This window comes from Danio rerio, chromosome 13 (genome assembly GCF_052040795.2).
Source record: "Danio rerio strain M-AB ecotype USA chromosome 13, GRCz13ab, whole genome shotgun sequence".
Taxonomy (NCBI): Eukaryota; Metazoa; Chordata; class Actinopteri; order Cypriniformes; family Danionidae; genus Danio; species Danio rerio.
In genome coordinates, this window is record NC_141033.1 from 31,805,972 (window position 1) to 31,833,241 (window position 27,270).

Here is a 27,270-nt window from a genome sequence, read left to right on the forward strand (position 1 = left end):
TGTCCAACCCCAGCTACAGCCTTAGGAGGAAAATATGTCTGCAACACTTTGCCTTTAAGATACTATTGTTATGCAGTGTTTGCTTTACACAAAAAAAGAGCAAACACTTCATGCAGCCATTTCACATTCAGTCCAGCAGCTGCCTGTTGCACAGTTGTCATTTGTCAGATCAGTTGATTGTACATATGTGTGTTTCAGGGTGAAGGGGTCGCATACCGGGGAAGGGTCCTGATCGAGCTCTCCACTCAACTCAATGACAAAACTGACAAGAAGGTGGAGGACCTTTCCAACGATAACATTTTAGTGGCACAGGTAATAGCAAGCATTTTTCTGTCTGTCTTACTGAGGTCCTAATATATGATATGATATATGATATAATATATAACATGATTCATTTATTCATTTTTCTTCAGCTTAGTCTCTTTATTCATCAGGGGTCGCCACATCGGAATGAACCGCCAACTTATTTAGCAAATGTTTTTACACAGCGAATGCCCTTCTAGCTGCAATCCAGTTCTGGGAAACACCCGTACACACTCATACACTACGTACCTTTCACCTTATGTCAATTTACTTGGAGGAAACCCACACAAACACCGAAAGAACATGCATACTCCACACAGAAACGCCAACTAACCCAGCCAGGGCGTGAACTGGCAGCCTTCTTGCTGTGAGGTGACAGTGCTAACCACTGCGACACTGTGTCGCCTATATGATATGATATAATTATTTATGTCACCATCTACCTACCTGCTATTTTTCTAATATATTCTGATATTTAAAAATGTATTTATTCACATATTATTTGTTTTGTGATCAGCTTGCATTGTTTTTCAGAGATAGACAAACAAAAAATAATTAAAACAAATATTCAAAGAAGAGAGTGTAATCATCTACATTTTTATATGCAGAGCATTATCTATTTTCTTTCAGAAGGAAAATTAAATCTTTTTAAAAAATTTTTAAACGAAATGCTAATGCTCAAATCGGATTCAATTCATTATGCTAAGCCAAGGTAACATGACTAAGCAAAGCTAATATGCTAGGCTAAGCTTATATGTCCATGCCAGAATAAGAAATAGGCTGAATGGATTAAAAAATGTCAGCTGATTAGCTCTAGGAGATTTGTAAAATGACTCGCCCCCCACCCCCAAAACGTGGACTGTTCCTTTAATTACAATAAATGTTATTATGTTGTTTTAGCCATTATGAAATCTACAGTACAGAGTAATTGCACTATCACAGAGGCTGCTTTCTGTTTAAACCAAAGAAATGTATACTAATGGTTGATGTGTCAGATCCTAAAATTAACATCTGCACTGGACAAATATTTAGCACTGCCTTTTATGCTTAACTTGAACTTCTCAGAATACAGATACTAACTTTCAAGGTAGTAATATGATAACTTCTATTGATATGAGGTCATTATAACGGAAGAATGTGCTTTTATTATGCAGAAATACCAGCGGAGAAGGAAATATTCCTTATGTGCAGTGTTTCACAGTGCCTGCATGCTTCAAGAGCCTGGAGAACCGATTCAGTTTGAGGTCAGCATAGGAAACTATGGAAATAAACTGGACTCCACATGCAAACCACTGGCCTCTACTACTCAGTACAGCTGTGCTGTTTTTGATGGTGAGTTTCTCATAATGCCAGAGTGATAGCACATAAAAACACACTTAAGCCCTTGAGACCTGCATTATTTTCCTAATTTTTTTTTTCCAAAGGAAATCACTATTATTACTTGCCCTGGGCTGATTCTAAGCCTGTTGTTATCCTCACATCTTTCTGGGAGGACATAAGTCATCGTTTGGATTCAGTGAACATCATTCTGTATATTTCTGATCGACTGGTAGGATTTTAATCTTTATGCCATTCGGCAATTCAGTGTGCTGCTAAATGATTCAGAGCAATCTCATATTTAATATGTCACTTTCTTTAGCAATCCAACATCATCTCTCTAAAGACAGCCATCTTAGCGAAAGTGTCTGACGCTCGCCTGGCTGAGATTTGGCTGAAACTTGTCACCCAAGTCATCGATGACCTTTCTAGGTAAATGCCAGAAACATTCTTATCTTCCTCTGTTTATAGCTCACACTTGGAGCATTGTTAGTGTTCAGAACAAACGTGATCATTGAGAGTTTTTATTATTATTATTATGATTATCATGAGGACAGGACAAATTAAATGAAGAAATCTAGACATTATATTTAATTGAAAAAATTTAATTATGCTGTTGATAAAAATATGACAACATTTACTGCAAAAGTCTCTAAAAACTATAAAAAATCTAAATAAATGTTTAAAATTAATTATATATTTTTTTATGAAGCAGTATAAAGTCAATATAACGTTTATATCTATTAATACATGCTGTATCTTAAATCCTTTTTTTATCTTGAAATTCTGGGTATTTTTAATTGTGACCCTGTCATGTACTTTGCAGTCTATATTATTTCTTCCAGTTGCAGTTAATAACTTGAAACAGTAAAATCCAAATTGCATTAAAAATGTCAGAAATCAGAGTTTATATCTCGGTTAATGTTTTTTAATTCAGACTTTTTGTTTTATATTAATGTAATACTTTACTATATTTTTATCTATGACAAGAAATTGAAAACTTTCTCACAATTCTGACCTCTAAATTCTAACTATTGCAATTGCGAATGAACTGAAATAGCATTACAGTTGTGAGGTTATAATGTGAAACTTTGAGATTTAAACTTGCAATAAAGATATCGAAATAAAATTGCAATATATTTTCTAAATATGCCGGCAGCTAGCTCTCTGCAACTCTCACATGGTCGCCCACTGAAGCTAAGCAGGGCTGCGCCCGGTCAGTACCTGGATGGGAGACCACTTGGGAAAGCTAGGTTGCTGCCGGAAGTGGTGTTAGTGAGGCCAGCAGGGGGCGCCCAACCTGCGGTCTGTGTGGGTCCTAATGCCCCAGTATAGTGACGGGGAGACTCTATACTGCTCAGTGAGCGCCGTCTTTCGGATGAGACGTTAAACCGAGGTCCCGACTCTCTGTGGTCGTTAAAAATCCCAGGATGTCCTTCGAAAAAGAGTAGGGGTTTAACCCCGGCATCCTGGCCAAATCTGCCCACTGGCCTCTGTCCATCATGGCCTCCTAACCCTCCCCATATCATGATTGGCATATCATCACTCTGTCTCCTCTCCACCAATCAGCTGGTGTGTGGTGTGCGGTCTGGCGCAAAATGGCTGCCGTCGCGTCATCCAGGTGGATGCTGCACACTGGTGGTGGATGAGGAGATCCCCCCCCATTGTGTAAAGCGCTTTGAGTGCCCAGAAAAGCGCTATATAAATGTAACGAATTATTAATTATTATTATTATTATTATTAAATTGCTTGAAAATTTTCGTAATTATTTTCTTTATTTTTTATAAACAACAATTCATACAATTTCAGACCATGTAATTAACTTGATGTTGTTGCTATTAGTTACCAGTTACCAGATATGGAGGGTAAGCCAAATCTGACAGCACTTGATATTCAAATCAAGAACCTGCGAGACAAAACCATGACCAGTGTAAAGGAGGCAGCCATTCGCATGAGGGAGGAGGCTGTTGATGTTAGAGCCACGATGCCCGATATAGAGGACTGGCTAGATCGGCTGCAGCAGATCTCAGAGGAGGTTTGTCATTAGTCTTATTCTTCTGGATTCTGTTTGGAGGTTGTTGACAGAATGTATCCATAAAGTCCAATGTCCAATCAATAACCCTTTGGCCTTTATCACGTTTGTTTGAATTGCAGCCTCAGAACAGTATGCCGGATGTCATCATATGGATGCTGAGAGGAGAGAAACGTGTTGCCTACGCCCGAATCCCAGCCAATCAGGTGCTGTACACCACCCACAGCGAACAGGCCATTGGAAAATACTGTGGCAGGACACAAACAATCTTCATGCAGGTAGGAAAGTTTGATCTTGAACTGAAAGTTAGATAGTGGCTTGTATACATTTGTTAACCCTTTTTCTTGGCAGTTCCCTAAGTGAATGATCACACCGGTGTGATTTGAATGTTCAGGGTTTCATATGATCAGCTGCTAAATTCAAATCTGCTTTCCTTCGATGGTTTGCACTGAGACAGAAAAATATGCATACAGAACTCGTGATAAATCAGATTTTATCCATTTTCTCAAACAAGTAACATTTATTTTAAGTTTCATAATCCTAAAGACACAGATGTTCTGGCAAAACATAAAATTTGTGTTTTGTAACATAGTTGCGATTGTGTATGGAGCAAGGAGTGCAACAATACAGACTTCTCATGGTTGGGTTTGGTTTACGGTTTACAGTTTACGGTTCAGTATATGATATGTTCAATAAAAAAATTTTTACAATCAAAAAACAACACAAAATGAACTTAAATTAGATAAAATAAACTGTGCTTTTAGTGTTCCAGATCAAATACACTCTGTTTACTTTACTAGTACATTGACATTATTTTTCTCCCAGTTAAACATCTACATACTTTAATGTATTTTGCGAGAAATTAAATGTATACTTTACCAACATATTAAATTACCTTTTCATTTGTTTTCCCTTATGTGGTTTTAAACTTATATATATATAATTTGCTTCTATTTATTGCAAAAGAAGAAATTTAAAAGAATGCTGGTTGCTGGGACCCACAGACTTCCATAGTTGAAAAAAAAAATTACTATGGAAGTTACTATGGAAGTCAATGGCTGCCGGCAACCAGCATTTTTCAAAATATTTTCTTTTGTGTTCAATAGAAGTATTAAACTCAAATAGGTTTAGAAAAAGTGAAGGGTGAGTAAATAATGGAAGAATTGTCATTTTTGGATGAACTTTCCCTTTAATTCATTACTATATAGTTGAATTATTATGCCCCATAATTTTTACAAGCTGTAATATATGTCTTTGGTGTCCCAAGAATGTATCTATGAAGTTTCAGCTCATAATACACTTCAAATTTTTTCATATAGCCTCTAAAAATTATTTTTTAGAGGAAAAACAAGCTGCTTTTTTGTGTGTGTGCCTATGCCTTTAAATACAAAGGAGCTGGGTCTCCCCAACCCATACTGAAAGTAGTGTGGTGTTTGGGCATGTCTGCTTGTTATCAAGTATTTTTTATTGACACACAGTTAAGAAATATGTTGCTATGTGACACCTTTAGGAAAATGACAAAAAAAAAAAAAATTAGCAAACATTTGTCAACATTTGCATTAAATGTACACATATTGTTTTCAGTATCCAATGGACAAAAATAAAGGCCTCAAGATCCCAGTGCAGCTGCGTGTGAACATGTGGCTTGGCTTATCTGCACATGAAAAGAAGTTCAACACCTTTGCAGAGGGAACGTTCAGTGTATATGCAGAGATGGTTAGTAAGAGTGAAACCTACAGTACATATAATATGTGTAATATCTTGCTTGTGGTCGCTGTACTAAGCTTCCCTTGGTAACACAATCATGGTCCCTGTCTGTTTCCCTATGTTAGTATGAGAACCAGGCTCAGGTATTTGGGAAGTGGGGTAGCACTGGTCTTGTTAGCAGGCACAAGTTTTCAGACGTGACGGGGAAAGTGAAACTAAAGCAGGAACGATTCATGCCGCCCCGGAGTTGGGATTGGGAAGGAGACTGGTTCATTGATCCTGAGCGTGGGTGAGTTAATGATAACTGCAAAATATCAATGCATATTTTTAATATGAATATTTATGCTGATATGATTAACATTGCTGCTGATCTTAAAACCTCTAAGAAATTAGAATATTATGAATCTAAAACGAATTTTTATTTATAATTTTATATACTTTTTCATTTTTTTTATGTAATAAGGTCAATATTGTGTGTCCAGTGATTTCCCTAATTAATCTAACGTGCCGAGCTAACCTAATTAACCCAGTAAACCATTTAACCAATGGCCACAGCCATATCACCCTGCAGCCCAAGACTGATTACGCCCTATTCACACAGGGCTTCAGCGTCATCGCTTGACAGAGGGCGTGTCTGAAGTTGGGGCTTAGGCGATCGTCAATGAAATTAGTCAGCAATAGGCTACTGTCTGAGCTGGTGTATTAGCATATAGCAATCTAATTGGCTGAGGCTTCCGTTGGCGCTTGAAAAGTTGAGCGAGTCCTAACCTCTACAGCGAGCAACGCCTCTGAAGCAGCGCCGATGGATCCACAATGCAGTTCGGCAACGCCTGACGTCACCCATTCAATGTGAATGGGAAGCGTTGAAGCTGACGCCCCGTGTGAATGGGGCGTCACTCACTGAAGGTAGGGCTGAGCCTGGTTAGTACAGTACCTGGATGGGAAAACTAGGTTGCTGTTGGAAGTAGTGTTGGTGAGGCCAGCAGGGCACACTCAGCCTGTGGTCCTAATGCCCCAGTATAGTGAAGGAGACACTATACTGTCACCTCACTCTCTGTGGTAATTAAAAATCTCATGGCACTTCTCATAAAAGAGGAGGGTGTAACCCTTGTGTTCTGACCAAATATTCTCCATCGGCCCTTACCAACCATGACCTCCCTACTATCCCCATCCACTGAATTGACTCTATCAGTGTCTCTACACTGCCCCAACAGCTGGTGTGTGGTGAGCGCACTGTCACCATTGTCCTGTGGCTGCCGTTGCATATTCCAAATGGATGCTGCACACTGGTGGTGGTGTGGAGAGACCTCCCTCATGATTGTGAAGCGCTTTGGGTGAATGGCCATACAGGATAAATGCACTATATAAATACACATTACATTTAAATTGCACTTTAAGCTTTTAAGCTAAATATCAGCATCATTATGTCAAAGACAAATAAATAATATATAACATATTAGAATTTTCTATGTAACTTTTTTTTATTATGTTGGAAACATCCGTACTGTTAGAAACTGCAGTGTTTAAAAGTGTTTTGCAACAATATAAATGCCTATAACGTCATTTTTTATTAAAGCATTACATTTTTTCAATAAAGTAATAAAAAAGACATGCTGATCTCAAAATTTTATTAAAATTATTTTCTGTCTAAATAGTGACTGTGTGTGCATAAAGAAGGTTAGAGTCTGTTTGTCTGTTTAACACACAATTAGAGGAAGCTGTGGTAGTTGGCATTTAGTCGTAGTTGGCCCTGCTGTAATATAAACACAGACTCTGTGCCAAGCTCTCTCGGCTCTGTGTTTATATAGTCAGCTCATTTTTCTCTCTTCAGAGCCTCTTGCTGACCCCAGGTACTTCATACACTGTACTATGTCACGGTCTTGGCTTAGCTTTGTTTGACTGTGTTGTATTTGAATCAGTCTGCTCACAGAGGCTGATGCGGGACACTCTGAATTCACTGATGAGGTTTACCAAAACGAAACCCGCTTCCCTGGTGGTGAATGGAAATCTGCAGCTGAGCCTTACACTGATGTGGTGAGTTTATAAACATGTAGACGAGGAACTCACACATTCAGAGTTTTCAAATTTGAATATAATATGGAAATGTGAAGTAACAGACATTTTCCCACATCCTGTATTTATATAAATGGTTCACAAGAAAAGTGGTATCTCAAAATTTGTTTTTATTTTATTGAATTTTATTTTATTTTTATTTTTATTTATTTTGCTTTATTTTATTTTATTTTATTTTTATTTTACTGTTTTATTTAATTTTTACATTTAATTTAATTTAATTTTATTTTATTTTATTTTATTTTATTTTATTTTATTTTATTTTATTTTATTTTATTTTATTTTATTTTATTTTATTTTATTTTATTTTATTTTATTTTATTTTATTTTATTTTATTTTATTTTAGTATTGCATAAATACATGTGACATTAAAACCACCAATATGTGGTGGCAGGTCCCAGTGTTAATGAAGGATTTATTGAATCATCCATTCAGATGATTTGTTCAAAATAGCTGATTCAAGTGACTATTTATCAGTGGATCATTTAATTAGGACTCAAAAAAATTGTTCCAAAACAGATTCATTCAGCAATAAAAACAAAAAAATGTTCTGCTTAAACTTTGGTGATGACAAAAAAGTCACTAACTATTGCTCTTGTAAAATGTACAAACCATTTAATTATCAACAACAACAAAAAAAACATATTTCTGCTTCTGGATCTTGAATTTTAATAATTCTAATAATTTTCATCTGTCAGTTGATACTTTTTTACTTTTTTGTAAACTGATTATATGAGTAAAGTGTAATGTAGTGTGTAATGTTTCATCACATATTACTGAAACAATAATTACAACATAAACAATAAATGTTGCGTCCCCTGCTTCAACCCGATTTTATGATTTTCCTTCTTGGAACACAAAATAGTGACTAAAAGATATTTTGGATGTACTTTTGTTGGGCAGCTTGGGGAAGCTTTCAAGATCACAGATGACAAAACGGCAGCATAAAAGTCCATAAGACCATGGGCCATATGATCTATTTACTGTATATGATCAATATCTGTCTTACATATCCATGAGATAAGCAGTGATGTATGATTTATGGACCTGTGGTTCAGTTTTGCTTCACAAATTCACAAAAGATTAATATACAGTATGATTTTAAATTAACTGTTAATTCTTCACACCAATATTTATTGTACTGTATGGCTTAAGAAGACTATTTGTACTATTTTTATTGTATTGTTATGATCTTTATGCTCTTTTGATCATTAAAGATCACATTTTACAGTCAGTATGGTGATAATAGAATAATCGTTTTGAGTGAATGACCATTTTCGGTGTTGAATAATGAGATTTGTTCTGAGTAGAATGGAGAAAAGGCACAAAGCCCGGAGGAGATTGAGTGTCCCACCGGATGGATTTGGGAAGATGGCTGGAATTTTGACAGCAACAGAGCAGTGGATGAAAAAGGTCAGAAATGATGACTCTTGGCATTAAAACCACTGCATAATGCAATATTTAAGGATATAAGGTTTGACTAAACACATTCAGTTTGTGTCATGTACACTTCTACTCAAAATGTGAATACATTTGTTTTATTATATATATTTTTTTATTTATTATATTATTTATTTTCTTAGAGGACCTAATCAGCACATGATATTTTCTATTTTAATATACAGTTGAAGTCAAAATTATTATATAATTTTTTTTCCTTTTTTAAATATTTCCTAAATGATGTTTAACAAAGCAAAGAAATTTTCTCAGTTTGTCTGATAATATTTTTTCTCCTTGATAAAGTCTTATTTGTTTTATTTTGGCTAGAATAAAAGCAGTTTTACATTTAAAAAAAAAATATTTTAAGGACAAAATTATTAGCTCCTTTAAGCTAGATATCATCATGGCAAAAATAAAATAAATCAGTTTTTAGAAATGAGTTATCAAAACTATTATGTTTGGAAATGTGTTGAACGTGTTGAAAAAAACTAATAATTCAGGGGGGATAATTATTCTGACTTCAACTGTATATTCAAATAGAAAACTTTTTCTTTTCAATTATATACTAATACATATTGTATGACACACATTATCATATGCAAAAGGGCATGAAGCTTTTTCCAGTAGCTCAGCATGTGTTTAACAGCTGTTTTTGTCAGGATGGGAATATGGAGTCACGATTCCTCCTGATGATAAGCCCAGGTCTTGGGTTGCTGCTGAGAAAATGTACCACATCCATCGTAGGAAAAGACTGGTGCGATCCCGCAGAAAGACATCAGAAGCACCAACTATAGAGGCAAGAACACCTCACTGCTTTTTGATTTGTAGCTGTTTTGCATCTTGTGCTGGGACTGAATTACATTTCTAACTGAGATATAATTGTCTGTAATGGGTATCAATGCTGTTTTGACAACAGAAGAAAGACATCGGTGATGGCTGGGAATACTCGTCTCTGATTGGCTGGAAGTTCCACAGGAAGGAACGTTCTTCAGACACTTTCCGCCGCAGACGCTGGAGGAGGAAAATGGCACCATCTGAACGTGTGGGAGCGTCGGCAATCTTTAACCTTGAGGGAGCTTTGGTTAGTCCCTTTAAGTCTTGAATTTGATTTTAAATATTTTCCTGGAAATGTGTGCTTTTGTCCTTGACATAGGATTGAAATGGATTAAAGGTTTTATTTTTTTATTCGATGTCTAATAGATATTTAAGTCTACACATGAAATCAATGTTTATTGTTTACATGAATGTTTATTTTGCTGGTGCATGTTGTTTATCTTAACGCTGAACGATTAATCCCTGGAAGTTAATCCACTGAAAAGCTGTTTGTTTTGGTCGTCTTTAATCAAGATCTGATCATTTGGTTCAGCTCTGGAATGGCTGTCCATCTCTGAAGATGTCAGTTTGACAGGTTGGCTGAAATATGCGTGGCCACACCCCCAAACTGAGTTTTTTGCAAGTAAAAGATGAGAGGAGAGCATAAAAATAAAACCCTGCCCAATACTCAATATTTTAATAAGAAATATGTCATTATACTGAAATAAAAGTCTCCAAAAATGTCTGGATCACACATACTTTAAAACAGGGTTCACCAACCCTGTTTCTGAAGAGCTACTTTCCTGGAGATTTTAGTTGCTCTGACCAAACACACCTGTCTGTAATTATGCCGCTAATTAATTGGTTCAGGTGTGTTTGACCAGGATTGGAGCTGAATTCTGCAGGATGGTAGCTCTTCAGAAACAGGGTTGGTCATCCCTGCTTTAAAGTGATATTTTCTCCCAAAAATGTATATTTATTCATCATTTACTCACCTTTAATTTGAACAAAAAAAAAAAATATTTTGAAAGTATTTTGTGGAAGGCAACGGCTGTCAGTTTCCAGCATTCTCCAAAATACCTTCTTTTGTGTTCAGCATAAGTAAGAAAGCGAAACAGTTTTGGAACAAGTGGATGGTGAATAAACTATGATAGAATTCTCAATTTTAGTTCAAATATGCCTTTAGAAATGAACAACACTTCTTAATTACAACAAGCTTCTGGAAATGTCTTCCTTAATTATTTTTCTTTGCTGCTTAGGGAATAGACGATGATGAGAAAGGCAGCAAAAAGGACTCGGCTAAACTCTTTGGTGCCAACACACCCACTGTGTTTTGCCGATTTGACAGTGAGTAATGTTTATTCATGCCTGCTGATTAAAGGACTCCTTCTAAATTCCTTACACTGATTATATCTCTGAGATTAACACACCCCTCCCCTTCCTGACAGTCTCCACAACACAAAACGAAACGACAACAACAGAGAGGGCCAATAGCAATCTTGAACAGTGCAGATTAATGACATTATTATATAAAACTCAATAGAAAAAGGAAACAAAGAATGCATGGCTGTAGTTCACAGCAGAACATCAATTCAGAAACTATTTTTACAGCCTTAAGTTTGGTGTAATTGAGCTTTTTACAGGTTTTTGAAAGAATCTTTAAGACTCAAAATATTTATTTTATTGCTAAGTAATAATACAATTATTAATAAATGAAATAAACTATATTTACAGTGGTAAATTTTTATTACAGTATATGTACATAAATGCAAAATTATGTGTTTATTTTTTTGGTCACAATTGCTTCTTTATATCTCAGAATGATACAATATTTATTATTCACCCAATTACTAAATATCTTGACAGAGTCATTCAGCTACCATCTCCGAGTCTATGTCTATCAAGCCAGGAACCTTCTTCCTATGGACAAGGACAGCTTTTCTGGTGAGATAGTTCTGTTCTAATATGATTTCATTTCAGTGCCACACTACATGAGACATGTGAAATCTGTCTGATCACTTGATGGTATTTCCACAGATCCTTATGTGCATGTGTCTTTCCTGCATGCCAGCAAGACCACAGAGATCATTAAATCCTGCCTCAATCCCACATGGGACCAGACCCTCATTTTTAACGACATCGAAATCTATGGAGACCCTCAGACCATTGCTTATAACCCACCCAATGTTGTTCTAGAGATTTATGACAGTGACCAAATGGTATGAACAAAAAGCACTGCAGGTCCTTGAAAGATTTTGATAATGGTTTGATCTTGATCAATTGATGTGTTTTAGGGGAAGGATGAGGCGATGGGCAGATGCACCTGTCCTCCAGTGGTGAAGCTAAACCCTGCCAACCCATTAATACCTAAACTCTTTTGGTTTCCCATCTCCTTGAAGGGACGAAGTGCAGGGGAGATGCTGGTAGCAGCTGAGCTCTTGCTCAAAGAAAAGGTTGCTTTTAATCTTTTTCTGAAAGATTGTTATTTCAATCTGCTAACAACTAACTTATTTTAGAAAACACAATAAAATAAATGCAGCTTTGAATGTAATTTCAGAATTAAAGTATATTAATACTGAGTTTTTATTAGGGATTATCAGTGTTTTTGCCATAGTCATTTGATTTTGAGTATCTACTGATAACGAATCCCGATTCGATACTTCTAAAATAATACTAATAATAGTTCCTTACATTTCTATAGCTCTTTTCTTGACACTCAAAGCACTTTACACATTGGGGGGGGGGAATCTCCTCATCCACCACCATTGTGTAGCATCCACCTGGATGACGCATTGGCAGCCATATTGCGCCTGGCCGCACACCACACACTAGCTGATTGGTGGAGAGGAAACAGGGTGATGAAGCCAATTATGGGAATGGTTAGGAGGCCATGATGGACAGAGGCCAGTGGGCAAATTTGGCCAGCATGCCAAGGTTAACACCCTACTCTTTTTCAAAGGACATCCTGGGATTTTTCACAAACACAGAGGTCGGGACCTCGGTTTAATGTCTCATCCAAAAGACGGTGCACACTGAGCAGTATAGAGTCCCCTTGAATATACTGGGGCGTTAGGACTCACACATGTTTCCTCTAAGCTAAGGACACATGTGGGGTCTCCCATCCAGGTTCTGACCTGAATTTACTTCAGTGAGCAATCATGTGAGAGTCGCAGAGAGCTAGCTGCTGGCTGATAATACATAAAAAAATAAAGAAGAGCAAAGACACAGATCCAGGATGTATTTTTCTTTTTATTTAATTCACCTTATTTTAACATTCAACATCTATGTTAAAAAACTGAGCACTTCTGTGAGGTAGCTTGAACAATCAAGTAATAAAGAACATAAACTCTTCACTTTTGGGCTTTAGTGCAACAGGAAATATAAAAGAAAATCTAATATAAAAACAAAAAAGCATCTCAACTTAAAACACCCAGCAGGCAATCTAAAGTTTACATATGTCAAAGTTTGCTATGGCAATGTTGTCGTCATCAACTCTATCATACCTGCAGATCGCAGACATACTCGTGCTTTCTGCTTTTAGCTTCTAGTGTTCTACTTTGCCGGCATTTAACCAATAACATCTCTGCATCAAAGTGATGTCATGCTGCAACCGTTGTAAAGTCCCAAGTAATGTCCCAATCCGATCAAGTCTGAAACCGTGTGATCGGGCCCGATTTCTGATCACATCATCACTAGTTTTTATTAATCTCAGTTAATGTTAATTAACTAATACTTTAAATGTGGTAAATTAGTAAAACTTTGAACAAAATGTACTTTTCTATTTACTAGCATTAAGACAAATGAATGCAAAATATATTACTCATTGTTAATTGCAATAACTGATGTTGACATCTACAATTGAGACTTTGGTTTGGTTTGTGTAAAATAAATAAATTGATATATCAGTATACATGTAATTCACACTTTTATATTAAAAAAACATTTTTCCTATTATATTAGCATTTTTAGGTTCAGTAATTTCACTTTAATGGCATAAAGTTATTACATTTCTTCAAATGTGACATTCATTTAAATTGACATTGCTGAATCTAAAAATAAAAGATTGATGAAAGAAAAAAAATATTTTATTTACATATACAATATATCATACAGTATGTTTCTACAACTTTGTAACAAAACACCTTTAATGAAAATATGTCTTAGTCCTCAAACTGTTATTACTTGCTACTGTTTGTACTGTATAAAAACAGGGTGTCAGTACTTTGACATTTGCAGGGTGTCATTTCGCTTAATGTTTAGCTAAACCACAACTAGCAGAGACATCCACTGCTGGAGATCAGCAGATTTACCAGGGATAAAACTGTTGTGGCAATTAGCATGTCACCCTAACCACCTCACCATTACCATTTGCTTATCCTGTTTATTGTTGACCTCAGGCAAATGATGCTAACCTGCCTCTGGTCCCACCGAGAAGAAGTGAGAATCTGTACATGGTTCCTCAGGGAATCAGGCCTGTGGTACAGCTCACGGCAATCGAGGTAATGTAGTCATCCTTGTGAATAATGTGTTTAAGCCAAACAAAATTACCGCCGGTGTCTCATACTGCATGCTTCGACAGATCCTGGCCTGGGGATTAAGAAACATGAAGGCATATCAGCTGGCAGCGGTGTCTTCCCCCAGCCTGGTAGTTGAATGTGGAGGGCAGATCATTCAGACTGCCACTATAAAGAACATCAAGAAGAATCCCAACTTTCCTGGTTCCGTCCTGTTCCTCAAAGTGGTACAGCAACTCCGTAACTCAAAGGAAATGGCATTTGCTAACCTTCAACACTATTTTGAGATTCTCTTATAAACTGCATGATCTAAGGGTTTAAACAAACTAAAGGAAGTTATTATTTAGGAGTTTAGATGCCACGTTTTTTTTACTGCAGCCATTCATGTAATTACAACCTTAGAGTTGTGTTGCTTATAGATCAGCTACACATTTCTAAGTTATATAATTCTGGAGATTTATTTATAAATACACTTTTTAGTATTAGGTGTCGTACTGTATCTAATAATTTGACTTTTTCTTTTGGTTCAAATTATTTCAAATGTTTGGCATTATGCATTCAAAAAGCAGATATCTATTTCTATTATTGCAGAATAATATTATTATTTCAGAATAATCTGCAACTCAATTCTAATGTTTTCTACAATTGATATATATATATTACTTATGATTCAAGAACTAAATTATTTAAACAAACTTTACCAAGGTACACGTGTACCAAGGTACAAGAACAATCTATAAGATTATATGATTTACATGGTATTTTTTGGAAAGATTTCAGTTTATTACCAATAGTTTTTGATTGAAGGAAATTAATGCAAAAAAAAGCTTGTTTACATTTGTCCCTGGTTTACTCTACCGATAACTGGAAACTGTATATATCCAGTTGTGGTCAGAATTATTAGCCCCCCAAATATATAGAAAGAAACGAAGAAAAGTGTAAGTAAAGCTTTGTTGGTTTTTGGACAGAATCCTAACAATGTCTGTCTCTCCAGCTTCTCCCTAAAGATGAGATGTACACTCCACCCATCGTGGTCAAAGTTATTGACCACAGGCCCTTTGGGCGGAAACCAGTTGTTGGGCAGTGCACTATAAACTCCCTGGAGGAGTTCAGATGTGATCCTTACATTGACACTACCGAGGTGGCTATGTCTGCAAAGGGTAACTGTTTACCTTTATTTATAATAAATGATAAATATGATAAAGTTTGGTAAATGTAATGTTTTTAAAGAAATTCCTTATACTCACCAAAGAAACTTGTATTTAATTAAATATAAAAACTGTAATATTGTGAATAATAAAAGTAATATGCACATTTAATTAACTATTTTTTATTTTATTTAATAATTTTATGTGTATTTTTAAGCATACTTCATTCAAAGGTACATTTAGTCTCATTACTCCAGTCTTCAGTGACATTTGATCGTTCTTAAATCATTCTTATCACTGATGATGATATGATATGTGTAACGGGGAGACTGACACGGAGGGATCCATTTTGCAGTATTTATTAAGTCACACTTAAACATCAACACCTCGCACGGCTGTGCGAACATACAACATACAACTCAACGATGATTAGCAGATAACAGAGGCAGAGTGATTACCAGGCTAGAGTTAAGGGCAGGCAGCGTGGTTCAGAGTCCGTAATACAGGCTTTAGTCAGGGGCAGGCAGCGAGAATCAGAGTCCGTGCAATCAGGCTTTTGGTCAAGGGCAGGCAGAAGACAGAGCAGAGTCGAGAAACGGGCTGAAGTGGTCAACGGGAAATCAGGCAGGATAGAACGCTCAGTAATGCTGGCCGGGGCTAAACAAGACTTCGCCATGAAGTGTGTGTGTGAGCTGCTTATATGTGGTACGTGGGTCATTAGTGAGATGGAGAACAGGTGCTGGGATCTGAGTGAAAAGGATGACGTAATGGTTAGAAGTCCGGAGATGGTGACCTCTGCTGGTCAGCGAGGGGAATGACTGGGACCGAGTCGGTGACAGAGCCCCCCCCCCAACGAATGGCTCCTGAAGTGAGGCAATTCTCGACGCCGGGGTCTTCCACAGGGGCGAGGGGCCGGCATCTCCGGATGTTGTGAGTGGAACTCTTCCAGTAGTGTGGTGTCGAGGATGTCCTTGCGGTTAATCCAAGATCTCTCCTCCGGACCGTACCCCTCCCAATCAACGAGATATTGGAGTTGTCCGCCCCGGCGTCTGGATCTCAGGATCTCGTGGATCTGGTAAGCCTCTTCGCCATCGATCATAAGAGGCGGGGGACCCTGCTCACCGGCTGCCACCTCCCTATCCGTCTCGGCTGGACCAGCAGCAGGCTTGAGCAGAGAGACATGGAAAGTTGGGGAAATACGAAAATGATTAGGGAGTGTCAGTCTGAACGAAACAGGAGATATTTGTCTTTCTATCTGGAAAGGACCCACGTACCTGGGACTGAGTTTCTTGCAGGGCAGCTTGAGGCGTAAGTCGCGGGTGGAAAGCCATACCCATTGTCCTGGGGAATACATGGGACCAGGACGTCGGTGTCGATCGGCTTGTTCCTTGAAACGCCTTACGGCGTGAGAGAAGTGAGTGTGAGCTGCGTTCCAGACCTCTTCGCAGTTTTTAAACCATGTATCCACCGCAGGGAGTTCAGAGGTCTCGCCGGACCAGGGAAAGAGCGGAGGTTGGAAGCCCAGCACGCATTGAAATGGGGTTAATCCAGTAGATGCCTTTCTGAGGGAGTTCTGAGCATATTCTGCCCACATCAAAAATTTGGCCCATTCGTTCTGGTTCGAATGACAATACGTGCGGAGGAATCGACCGATTTCTTGGTTCAAGCGCTCTGTCTGCCCGTTGGATTGGGGATGATAGCCGGATGTTAGGCTAACGTTGATTTGGAGATTTTTAAAGAATGCTGACCAGAGTCGGGAGGTAAACTGGGGACCTCTATCCGACACGATGTCTTCGGGGAGACCATAGTACCGAAACACACACTCGCAGAGTAACTCGGCCGTTTCCATGGCTGTGGGCAGTTTGGAAATGGGGATAAGGCGGCAGGATTTTGAAAATCGGTCCACTACTGTGAGGATGGTGGTTTTGCCCTGAGATATGGGTAAATCAGTGATGAAATCTATAGCGATGTGTGACCAGGGGCGATGTGGCACCTCCAGGGGTTGGAGTAATCCAGCTGGACGGTGACGGGAGTGTTTGGACATCTGACAGGGTGAGCATTTGTTGATGAAGTTGATTACATCCTTGTGTATGGATGACCACCAGTAGCGGGATTGAATCATTTGTACGGTGGCTGTGCTGCCTGGGTGACCGGAACTGGGGTGGTCATGTACCTCGGAGATGAGTCTTTCTCGAAGCGACGGGGGAACAAAGATTTTATTCTCTGGACAGGGCTGCTGAGAAGGATTATTTTCGGCGGCTTGAAGGATCTCCTGTTCTATATCCCACTGGATGGGAGCGACAATTAGAGGATCTTTGATTATGGGTTCATCATGGATTTCAGAGGTCTCATCGTCTGAGAGGCGGGACAGAGCATCTGCTTTGATGTTTTTTGAGCCAGGGATATAGGTGACTTGGAAGTCAAATCGGGTGGAAAACAGCGCCCATCTTGCCTGTCTAGGATTCAGACGTTTACAAGACCGGATGTATTCTAGGTTCTTGTGATCAGTGATGACGATGAAAGGGTGTTTTGCGCCTTCAAGCCAGTGTCTCCATTCTTCTAGCGCGGCTTTCATGGCGAGGAGTTCTCGGTTTCCAACATCGTAGTTCCGTTCAGCGGAGTTGAGCTTGCGAGAATAGAAGGCACAGGGATGGAGCTTCTTATTCACTAGGGATCGTTGGGACAGGATGGCTCCAATTCCAGTGTTGGACGCGTCAATTTCGACTACAAAGGGTTGTTCGGGATCAGGATGACGCAGAATGGGTGCACTGGAGAAGCGAGTCTTTAGCTGGGTAAATGCTCGGACAGCGTCGGGGTTCCATTTAAGGCGAGCATTGTTAGCTTTTACCATGGCGGTCAGTGGGGCAGCGACTGAACTGAAGTTCCTTATGAAGCGCCTGTAGAAGTTAGCAAAGCCCAGGAATCGTTGTAGTTGCCTGATGGTTTCGGGTTGCGGCCATTGTGTCACAGAGTCAACCTTTTGCTGGTCCATAGCCACGCCTTCTGGACTGATAATGTAGCCAAGGAATGAGATGCAGGTCTGGTGGAATTCGCACTTGGAGCTCTTTGCATACAGCTGGTTTTTAATGAGACGTTTGAGCACTGCCCGAACGTGCTGGATATGCTCAGATAGCGAATTGGAATAGACCAGGATGTCGTCAATATATACTATGACCCACTTGTTGAGCATGTCTCTAAATACCTCATTTACAAATGCCTGGAACACGGAAGGACTGTTTGCTAGGCCGAAGGGCATAACGAGATATTCGTAGTGGCCGTCAATAGTAGAGAACCCGGTTTTCCACTCGTCTCCCTGTCGTATGCGGATGAGGTTATATGCACTACGGAGGTCCAACTTAGTGAAATACTGGGCGGATCGGAGTTGTTCAAGGGCGGCAGGAACCAATGGCAATGGGTAGCGGTATTTGACTGTGATCTCATTCAAGCCTCGGTAATCAATGCAAGGGCGTAAGCTGCCATCCTTCTTCTTGACGAAGAAAAACCCTGCTGAAGCGGGAGAAGTAGATGGTCGAATAAATCCTTTCTCTAGCTCCTCAGAGATATAATTCTTCATAGCTTCAGTTTCAGGTTGTGAGAGAGGGAAGATGCGACCACGAGGGGGCGTGGTGCCGGGTAGCAGCTCAATGGCACAGTCATTATCACGATGAGGAGGGAGCTTGGTAGCCTTCTGCTTATTGAATGCTTCAATTAAATCGTGATAAGCATCAGGAACATGACGGAGTTCAGAGTCTTCGGTCTTGTTAATTGTGTTGATCTGGACAGGGGAAACAGAGTGCAGACATTGGGTAAAGCATTGATTGCTCCATTTTGTGATCTCACCAGTTCTCCAAGAGACTTGAGGGTCATGCTGTTGTAGCCATGGTAACCCAAGAATCACAGAGTGTTTAGGGGAGTTGATGGCAAGAAGGGAGATTTCCTCTTCATGGAGAGAGCCTGTTTGAAGCAAGATTGGCAGGGTCTGGAATTTTATACGTCCTTCTCCCAAAGGGCGCCCATCTACAGCAGTGATGGCTATGGAGGAATCACAGGAGGTTAAAGGGATGGAGTGAGTGGTGGCAAACGTGTAATCAATAAAGTTACCAGCGGCTCCTGAATCGATCATGGTTATAGTCCCAATCTCATCTCCATCGTTTCTCAAAGTGACAGGCAGATTCACAACATTATTAGTGGTAGTGAACATAGTGGTTGCACTCACCGAGAGGGTTTTTGGGAGAGGCTTGTTGGGACATAAAACCTTCGTATGACCTGGAAGTCCGCAGTAAATGCACAGGCGATTTCTTCTCCGTCGTTCTCGCTCTTCTGGGTTCAGGCGGGTTCTACCCAATTGCATGGGTTCAGCGGAGGTTTCAGGGGATACAGGACTGGAAGCAATTGAGCAGAGCGGATTGCGAGTGCGGAGGAGAGTGTCTAACCTTATGGAAAGCTCGATAAGTTGATCCAGTGTTTTTCCCTCGTCACGACATGCCATCTCTCGCTGCAATTCTGGTCTTAGAGCCTTTCTGTAAAGCGTGGCAAGCGGATCATCAGCCCAGCCAGTTTGCGCTGCCAAAGTGCGGAACTGCAGGGCGAACTCAGCTGCGGAGCGATCTCCCTGTTGGATGCACAATAGCTCCTCGCCAGCGTTACGACCACCCTCCGGATGATCGAACACAGTGCAGAAACGTTTGAGAAAGTCATTAAACGAGGGAAATATCGGGGTACTGTCTGGCCAAACTGCAGTAGCCCAGTCTAGCGCCTTCCCAGTGAGCAGGGAGCACACAAAAGCAATTTTCCCATTCTCGTCCTTAAACAGATGGGGCTGTTGGGCGATAAACAGTTTACATTGCAGTAGGAAGCCTTTACATTTTGCTGGGTTACCTGAGAACTTGTCAGGAAAAGCCAATCGAACTCCGGAAGTCATCGGGGGTTGTGCAACAACAAGTGGACTTGGAGAGTAGTTGGCGGTGGGTTGCGCAGTGGCAGCAGCTTGCAGGTTTTGTAGGGATTTCACCAGTTCGTCTGTTAACTGGGTTAGATGTGTTAGTTGTTGTTGGTGTGTTGACAATACCTGAGCTTGTGTTGTGACTTCGTGAGACAAAACCTGGATGGCTGCGGGATCCGTGTTGGGCGAAGTCTTCTGTAACGGGGAGACTGACACGGAGGGATCCATTTTGCAGTATTTATTAAGTCACACTTAAACATCAACACCTCGCACGGCTGTGCGAACATACAACATACAACTCAACGATGATTAGCAGATAACAGAGGCAGAGTGATTACCAGGCTAGAGTTAAGGGCAGGCAGCGTGGTTCAGAGTCCGTAATACAGGCTTTAGTCAGGGGCAGGCAGCGAGAATCAGAGTCCGTGCAATCAGGCTTTTGGTCAAGGGCAGGCAGAAGACAGAGCAGAGTCGAGAAACGGGCTGAAGTGGTCAACGGGAAATCAGGCAGGATAGAACGCTCAATAATGCTGGCCGGGGCTAAACAAGACTTCGCCATGAAGTGTGTGTGTGTGAGCTGCTTATATGTGGTACGTGGGTCATTAGTGAGATGGAGAACAGGTGTGCTGGGATCTGAGTGAAAAGGATGACGTAATGGTTAGAAGTCCGGAGATGGTGACCTCTGCTGGTCAGCGAGGGGAATGACTGGGATCGAGTCGGTGACAATATGATTTATTTATTTATTATGCTTAATATTTGTTTAAAGTTTATTGATTAAACTGAAAAGCATTTTTAAAAAAATAGAGTATGCAAAAAAGACTTTTCTTACATAAAAAATTGTCTTTCTAGTTCAAATATCTAAAAATTCTTAAATCAAGAAGAATTTTCAAAAGAAGCAGAAAAATACTGTCTTGTTTTAAGAAATAATATGCCAAAAGTCTGTCCTTAAAACTTGCTAAATAATCTGCCTATGAGATAAGCAAAATTATATAGTTTTTCCATTTAACATGAGATTATTTACCCCATTGGCAGATTATTTGCTTGTTTTAAGAAAATTATATATTTTTATTTTTTTATTACTTAAAACAAGACAATTTGTTTTGCTTGTCTTTCGTGAATCATTGAATATATACTTGTACTGTACTGCAAGCAAAATAATAATCACTATTATTGTAATATAATCCAGAATTAGTGAATCTAAATGATAAAAATAGTTCTTGTTATGTCACTTATTTTTCTCACATAATGTTTTTGTGTCTTAGTGGCTATGATGGCGGCGGCTCCTCGAGACGTTGTTATTGATATGGGGGACAGAATCCCCAGCCCTTCCAAACAGGTATGAAAACTTTTGTTTTCTAAACATTCTGATAATAATATGATGATAACATAGCTCCTATCTACTTTTCTACTTCTACATCCGGCAAGTTTTTCCATAGCCTTCAGAAAAGAAAATAAATAATCCTTTATCATTATATAACAGTCTGGGAACTGTGCTATTATGGCACGAAATAGCTGCAGACGGACTTTTACAGCCAAACTCACTTCCATTCTTTCACCACCTATTATAGGAAGAGGACACGGTGGACTGGTGGAGTAAATTCTATGCCTCCATTAACGAGCTTGAGAAATGCGGCCCTTATCTCCAGAAGGGATATGACACCTTAACAGTGAGATTTTGCCCCGTCTTGCCATCCTGTGTGGATGTTTGCATCCTGCTTATGTTTTAAAGCAGATAAGGTATGACCATTGTTATGTAAGTGAACGGTGGTAAAAATAAATGTTTATTTCAGGTCTATAACACAGAGCTTGAGGCGGTTCCTGAATTCAGAGGTCTGACAGATTTTTGCAATACATTCAAACTGCAGAGGGGCAAATTGGAGGACGAGGAGGAAGACCCGTCTGTTGTAGGAGAGTTCAAGGCAAGTCTGTGCCTGTCACCTTTTCACAGAGCTTCCTTTGCTGTTCAGATGAGTGGCTTTTTATAAGGAGTGGTGATTGTCATTCAATATCTAGGCTAACATCACAAAGATTAGCAATCTTGGTTGAGTGCAAATAAGAGATGTTATGGCTGTAAAAAAATGTAATATCACTATTGTGACATATTACATATTATATATGCTATATACATATATAATATTAAAGGAATTTAATATTCGGTTGCTAATATGCTAGTGTAAAATAACATGTATTATTAAAATCATTTAAAAACATGACAGGTTTCCAAAATAGAGGCAATTAACTCTGAGAACACTCAGAAAAGAATTTGGCTACAAGCAACAAAATGGAGAATAATTTATATTAGACTGCCATCTTGTGGCAGACGTCTAACTAACCAAGCCAATAAACTGGATCTTATTTACCCAAGTCTCTGCAGGAACGTCATAGATGACATCATTGTTGATATCAAGGAATAACATTGTTACTAGTTGAAATGCAATATTTATATCAACAATCAGTGTTTGTGCTATAAAGAATAGATTTGTTAATATCAAGAATACATATCCTAAGAATTAATAAAAGTTAAAACGGATTTCCATAGTAGTAGATAAAATAAGATCAGTTTGGGTGGCCAAAACAGAGACAAAGTTGAACAAAGTTATTTTACCATTTTACTTTACCCAGCCATTAACTATATGTAAGTAACTTTGTTCATATTGTAAACGATATGTATACCAGAATCACAAAAATTTAATTTTTTAATTTAGATTTTAAAAAAGATTTCTGGTAACATTTAGTATGTTAGTATAGGACAATAATTGGTCATAATACAACTACGGCATTTGAAATCTGGAATCGGAAGGTTTAAAAAATCTAAGACTAACATAATTGCTTTTAAAGTTGTCTAAATTAAGTACCTAGCAATGTAAATTATTCAGAAAAAAATAGTTTTGATATATTTACAGTTGAACATTTCCAAAAAAACATCTTTATTTATTGTTCTATTGATTTTTGGGATGCAAAAATTGATTATTTTTATTTTTATTTTATCAAAATTATTATCAATAATTTTGACCCATATGATTTTTGGGTATCAATTGCCAAAAATGTACCCATACAACTTTTGTGGTCCAGAGTGTGAATTTGCTCTGTGTATTCAATATTTTCAGAAAGAAACTACACGAAATGGTACTTCCCACAGCTAAAACTCACATGAGGTGCAGTAGGTAGACTGAGATCTGTATTTTGAATTCTTTGCACTATATTCAGAGCAAAAAAACAAACAAACAAACAAAAAATGTAAATTCATTACACAAGGTCTGCAGTTGTCAATTCATAGTTATTTGTACCAATATTTATTTAATATCCTAACAAGCACATATTAACCCATTGTGTGCTTGAGATGTTCTGCTCTACGAGCGCAAATGTAGAGAACAGCGAGTTTGTGTGTGGTAGAAGAAAGAAAATTATCTGTACTCATGTTCATTTGGAATACTAGAAGACAACATTACTAAATTCCAAGCCACTGAACATTAATGAATTATACCAAGCCACAGTTTTGCTGGTCTTTATGGGAATAATCTGTTGTGTCTGTGTTCTTTAATGAGCATATTATTAATAAAAATAACAACAAAAACTTCTGTTCTCATCTCATTTATTATAGGCACTGTTACTGTTTATTGCAGTAAATCTGACCCTCAGTGATACATATTTTTCTACTGCATTGACAGGGCTCGTTTCGAGTGTATCCCTTGTCAGATGACCCAAACATCTCAGATCCACCTCGGCAGTTTAGAGAGCTGCCTGAAAGCTGTCCTCAGGAGTGCCTGGTCAGAATCCATATCATACGTTGCCTCGACCTGCAGCCTAAAGACAACAATGGCATGGTGAGTTTCCAGTGGTGTAAAGGAACACATTTTCTCTGGAATTGTACTTTACTAAGTAGTTTTGAAATGTGTGCTGCATTTGCTCCACTATTTTTCCTTAATCAATCCTGTAATTCTTGTCAAATCAAACCACGCATATAATTGCATTAGACAGACCGTCCTGAAGAACGTCCTCAAGTGTGGAAGCATTAGGAGTGTCTAAGAAGATGCAAAAGTCGTTGCACGCAATCAAGAGACTGCATTTCACTGATGAAGATAAATGATGCCTATTGTATGCCTGAAAGGGTTCAAAGTGCATAACCTAAGTGTTAACATATGGTCACAGCTACTGTAGATTAGCATTAGGTTTTAACATTAAGCTATATTTTTAATTTGCAGGGTATAAGGTGGAATCATTTTCAGAGCTTAATACTCATTACTCAGTACTCTTTAGCTTTTTTATAAGGGCTATATTTTACTCATACTTTGAGTTGTATTTACACCGATTGTACTCTACTTGCGCTGTAATTTTTGGCAAGTTCTATTAAATTTAAGTTTATTTGTGTAGAGCTTTTCACAATGATTTAGTTTCAAAGCAGGTTTAAAAAAGGTGCACATTATTGCATCACAATCAAAATCAGAAAAGTTAAGGGTATTAGTTACTATATCTTTATTAGTTAGTAATGACTTTAACTAATTAACTTAAAACTAATTACTAATAACTTTATCAGTTATGGTTATAGTATATAAATGTAGTTAATATGAAGTTATACTGTGTATAGGTGATATCTATGTGTAGATGTTAAATGAAGAAAGTATTGATAACTCTTTTTAAGTATGATTATTCAGTACTCTTTCCACCACTGGCCAGTTCACATGTTGCAAAAAATAAATAAATAAACAACATCAAGTCTTTGGACGGATGAGTTTTTAACGTGTGATATATGAATATCCTTCCTTTATGAAGTGTGACCCTTACATAAAGATTTCCCTGGGGAGGAAAACGATTGATGATAGAGATCACTACAAGCCAAATACTCTAAATCCAGATTTTGGGAGGTGAGTACATGAGAATTGATAAATTAAGTTGTATACAATTGTGTATTTTACTGATATCCGATTTAAATGAATGTCTGTTCACAGGGTGTTCGAACTGAACTGCTACATCCCACAAGATAAGGACTTGAAGATTTCAGTCTATGACTATGATCTGCTCAGCTCTGATGAGAAGGTTGGGGAAACAGTCATTGATCTTGAGAATCGACTTCTTTCTCGGTTTGGCTCTCATTGTGGAATCCCAAAATCATACTGTGTGTAAGTGTTTATCATGCTTGCATTGTTAGTATAGCTTTATAACAAGATTTATTCATGTACTCAGTGCTATTTGAATTGTGTTCGGAAAAGATCTGGAGTGAACCAGTGGAGAGACCAGCTCAAACCTTCACAGATCCTGCAGAATCTGGCCAGGATGAGAGGAATTCTTGCTCCTCAGATCTCAGATGATGGTAGTTTCTTGGCTTTTGGAGGACGAGAGTACAGGCTGGATGAACTGGGTATGTTCATTTAAACTATTAGAGATTGTCTAGATCTCAACATCATGTGCAAGAATTTCTAACTCCTAAAGGTTGATCGAATCATAAATTTTACAAACAGTCTGATTACATAATTAAATGTACGTAAAAAATTGGACCAAACATCAAGTGTGTAACATTTTTTCAACCATTATATCACTGATTATCACCATTGTCAAACATCAGAAAAGTAAAAAAATGAAAATATTATTATGAGCATTTTGAAATCCAGTGTTAATTACAAAGTAGGCCTACAAACATTTCGAAATATGATTTCACAATCCAGATTACAAGATTACATAAATCTGGAAATGTGTATGTATATATATATATAGGGTCCTAAGGCATTTGCAAAGTTCCATTCGCTTACTAAAAACTATATCTTTTAAATAATTATTGTTCCCATTAAAAGCTTCTTAATATTTTAAATATTATTGTGACTTTTTATTTGATGTTAGGAGGCTTTTTTCAAAAACTTTTTAAAAATCCAGTTCATTTCCAAGCCTTTGAATGCTATTTATATAAATAAGGGTAAAATTTTTATTACTACAGTTTTACTTGATTTAGCCATATGCACCTGCTATATATTGCATTTCTACTTTGGTGCAGAACTTACAGTGTCATGTATTGCTAACTAAGCATTTTATAACACATAAAATTATCAATAAAAATACAAATGGTATTTAATTGTTTATAGAGGCCAATAAAAGCATCCATCCACACCTGGGACCTCCTAAGGAGCGAATTTGCTTGCATGTGTTGAGGAGACAAGGCCTTGTCCCAGAGCATGTGGAGACCAGAACCTTGTACAGCAGCTACCAGCCCACGCTCTCTCAGGTCAGTTTTTATTATATGAAAAAAAAAGGTTAAAATTATGACATCAAGTCCCTTTTAAAAACACACATTTCAGACTAACTAAAACATTAAAAGTCATAATAATAGGATTAAAATTGATATTGTGCTAAAAATTTCAGTCAGAATAATAACATTAATAACTTACTAAGTAGAAATGATAACTTAAAATGTCAAAATTGAGATATGAGATTAAAAGAAATCAAAATATTATGACTTAATGACTTGCAATCGCCCTGCACAGGACACAACACAATATGATCTGTGAATCCATTAACATTAACACATACTGTATTTTAAAGTGGTTTTATGAAATAGTGTCATATTAATTATTAAATTACACATATTGTAAAGGGATCAGCACACAGGGTATACAGTATTATGAATATTGAATATTACATTTATTATGTTGCAGGTTTAGCTTTTAGTTTTTCAATGTTGTTGTGCTAAGTCAAGAATAAAAACATGAACCCCAAACTACAGCCTTCAAAGTAAGGACATCAGTGTTTGGTCATTCAGCGTCACCTTTCAGTAAATACATGTGATTAATAATGTATGTTGTGTTTAAACAATTTAAAATACTAAAAGTCAGAATTTTGCTAGTATATTAAAAAAAAACATCCTGAGTGATAATTAGGACAATTTCATAATTTGTAATTTTATATTAATTCATAAATAAATATAAAAATGAAAAAGTTATTGAGTAAATGTTAAATTATTAAATTAAACATTAAATACATGTTAAATAAATATTAAA

General features: G+C 37.8%; 1 protein-coding gene across 1 annotated transcript in view; it reads left to right on the forward strand.

Annotated features, from left to right (window-relative positions):
* The window catches only part of myofl (myoferlin like), a 50,681-nt gene that overhangs the window by 18,620 nt on the left and 4,791 nt on the right, over positions 1–27,270 (forward strand). Inside the window, exons 19-45 of the mRNA XM_087279405.1 lie at positions 199–312; positions 1,458–1,635; positions 1,728–1,852; positions 1,943–2,052; positions 3,463–3,655; positions 3,775–3,930; positions 5,237–5,368; positions 5,485–5,648; positions 7,279–7,393; positions 8,744–8,846; positions 9,533–9,669; positions 9,790–9,954; positions 10,946–11,033; positions 11,553–11,630; positions 11,724–11,905; positions 11,981–12,139; positions 14,084–14,185; positions 14,266–14,427; positions 15,195–15,360; positions 21,550–21,623; positions 21,856–21,954; positions 22,078–22,206; positions 23,956–24,111; positions 25,058–25,149; positions 25,234–25,404; positions 25,495–25,643; positions 26,359–26,498. Coding sequence (XP_087135531.1) covers positions 199–312; positions 1,458–1,635; positions 1,728–1,852; positions 1,943–2,052; positions 3,463–3,655; positions 3,775–3,930; positions 5,237–5,368; positions 5,485–5,648; positions 7,279–7,393; positions 8,744–8,846; positions 9,533–9,669; positions 9,790–9,954; positions 10,946–11,033; positions 11,553–11,630; positions 11,724–11,905; positions 11,981–12,139; positions 14,084–14,185; positions 14,266–14,427; positions 15,195–15,360; positions 21,550–21,623; positions 21,856–21,954; positions 22,078–22,206; positions 23,956–24,111; positions 25,058–25,149; positions 25,234–25,404; positions 25,495–25,643; positions 26,359–26,498 — 3,639 coding nt within the window. The remainder of the gene's footprint in view (positions 1–198; positions 313–1,457; positions 1,636–1,727; positions 1,853–1,942; positions 2,053–3,462; positions 3,656–3,774; positions 3,931–5,236; positions 5,369–5,484; positions 5,649–7,278; positions 7,394–8,743; positions 8,847–9,532; positions 9,670–9,789; positions 9,955–10,945; positions 11,034–11,552; positions 11,631–11,723; positions 11,906–11,980; positions 12,140–14,083; positions 14,186–14,265; positions 14,428–15,194; positions 15,361–21,549; positions 21,624–21,855; positions 21,955–22,077; positions 22,207–23,955; positions 24,112–25,057; positions 25,150–25,233; positions 25,405–25,494; positions 25,644–26,358; positions 26,499–27,270) is intronic.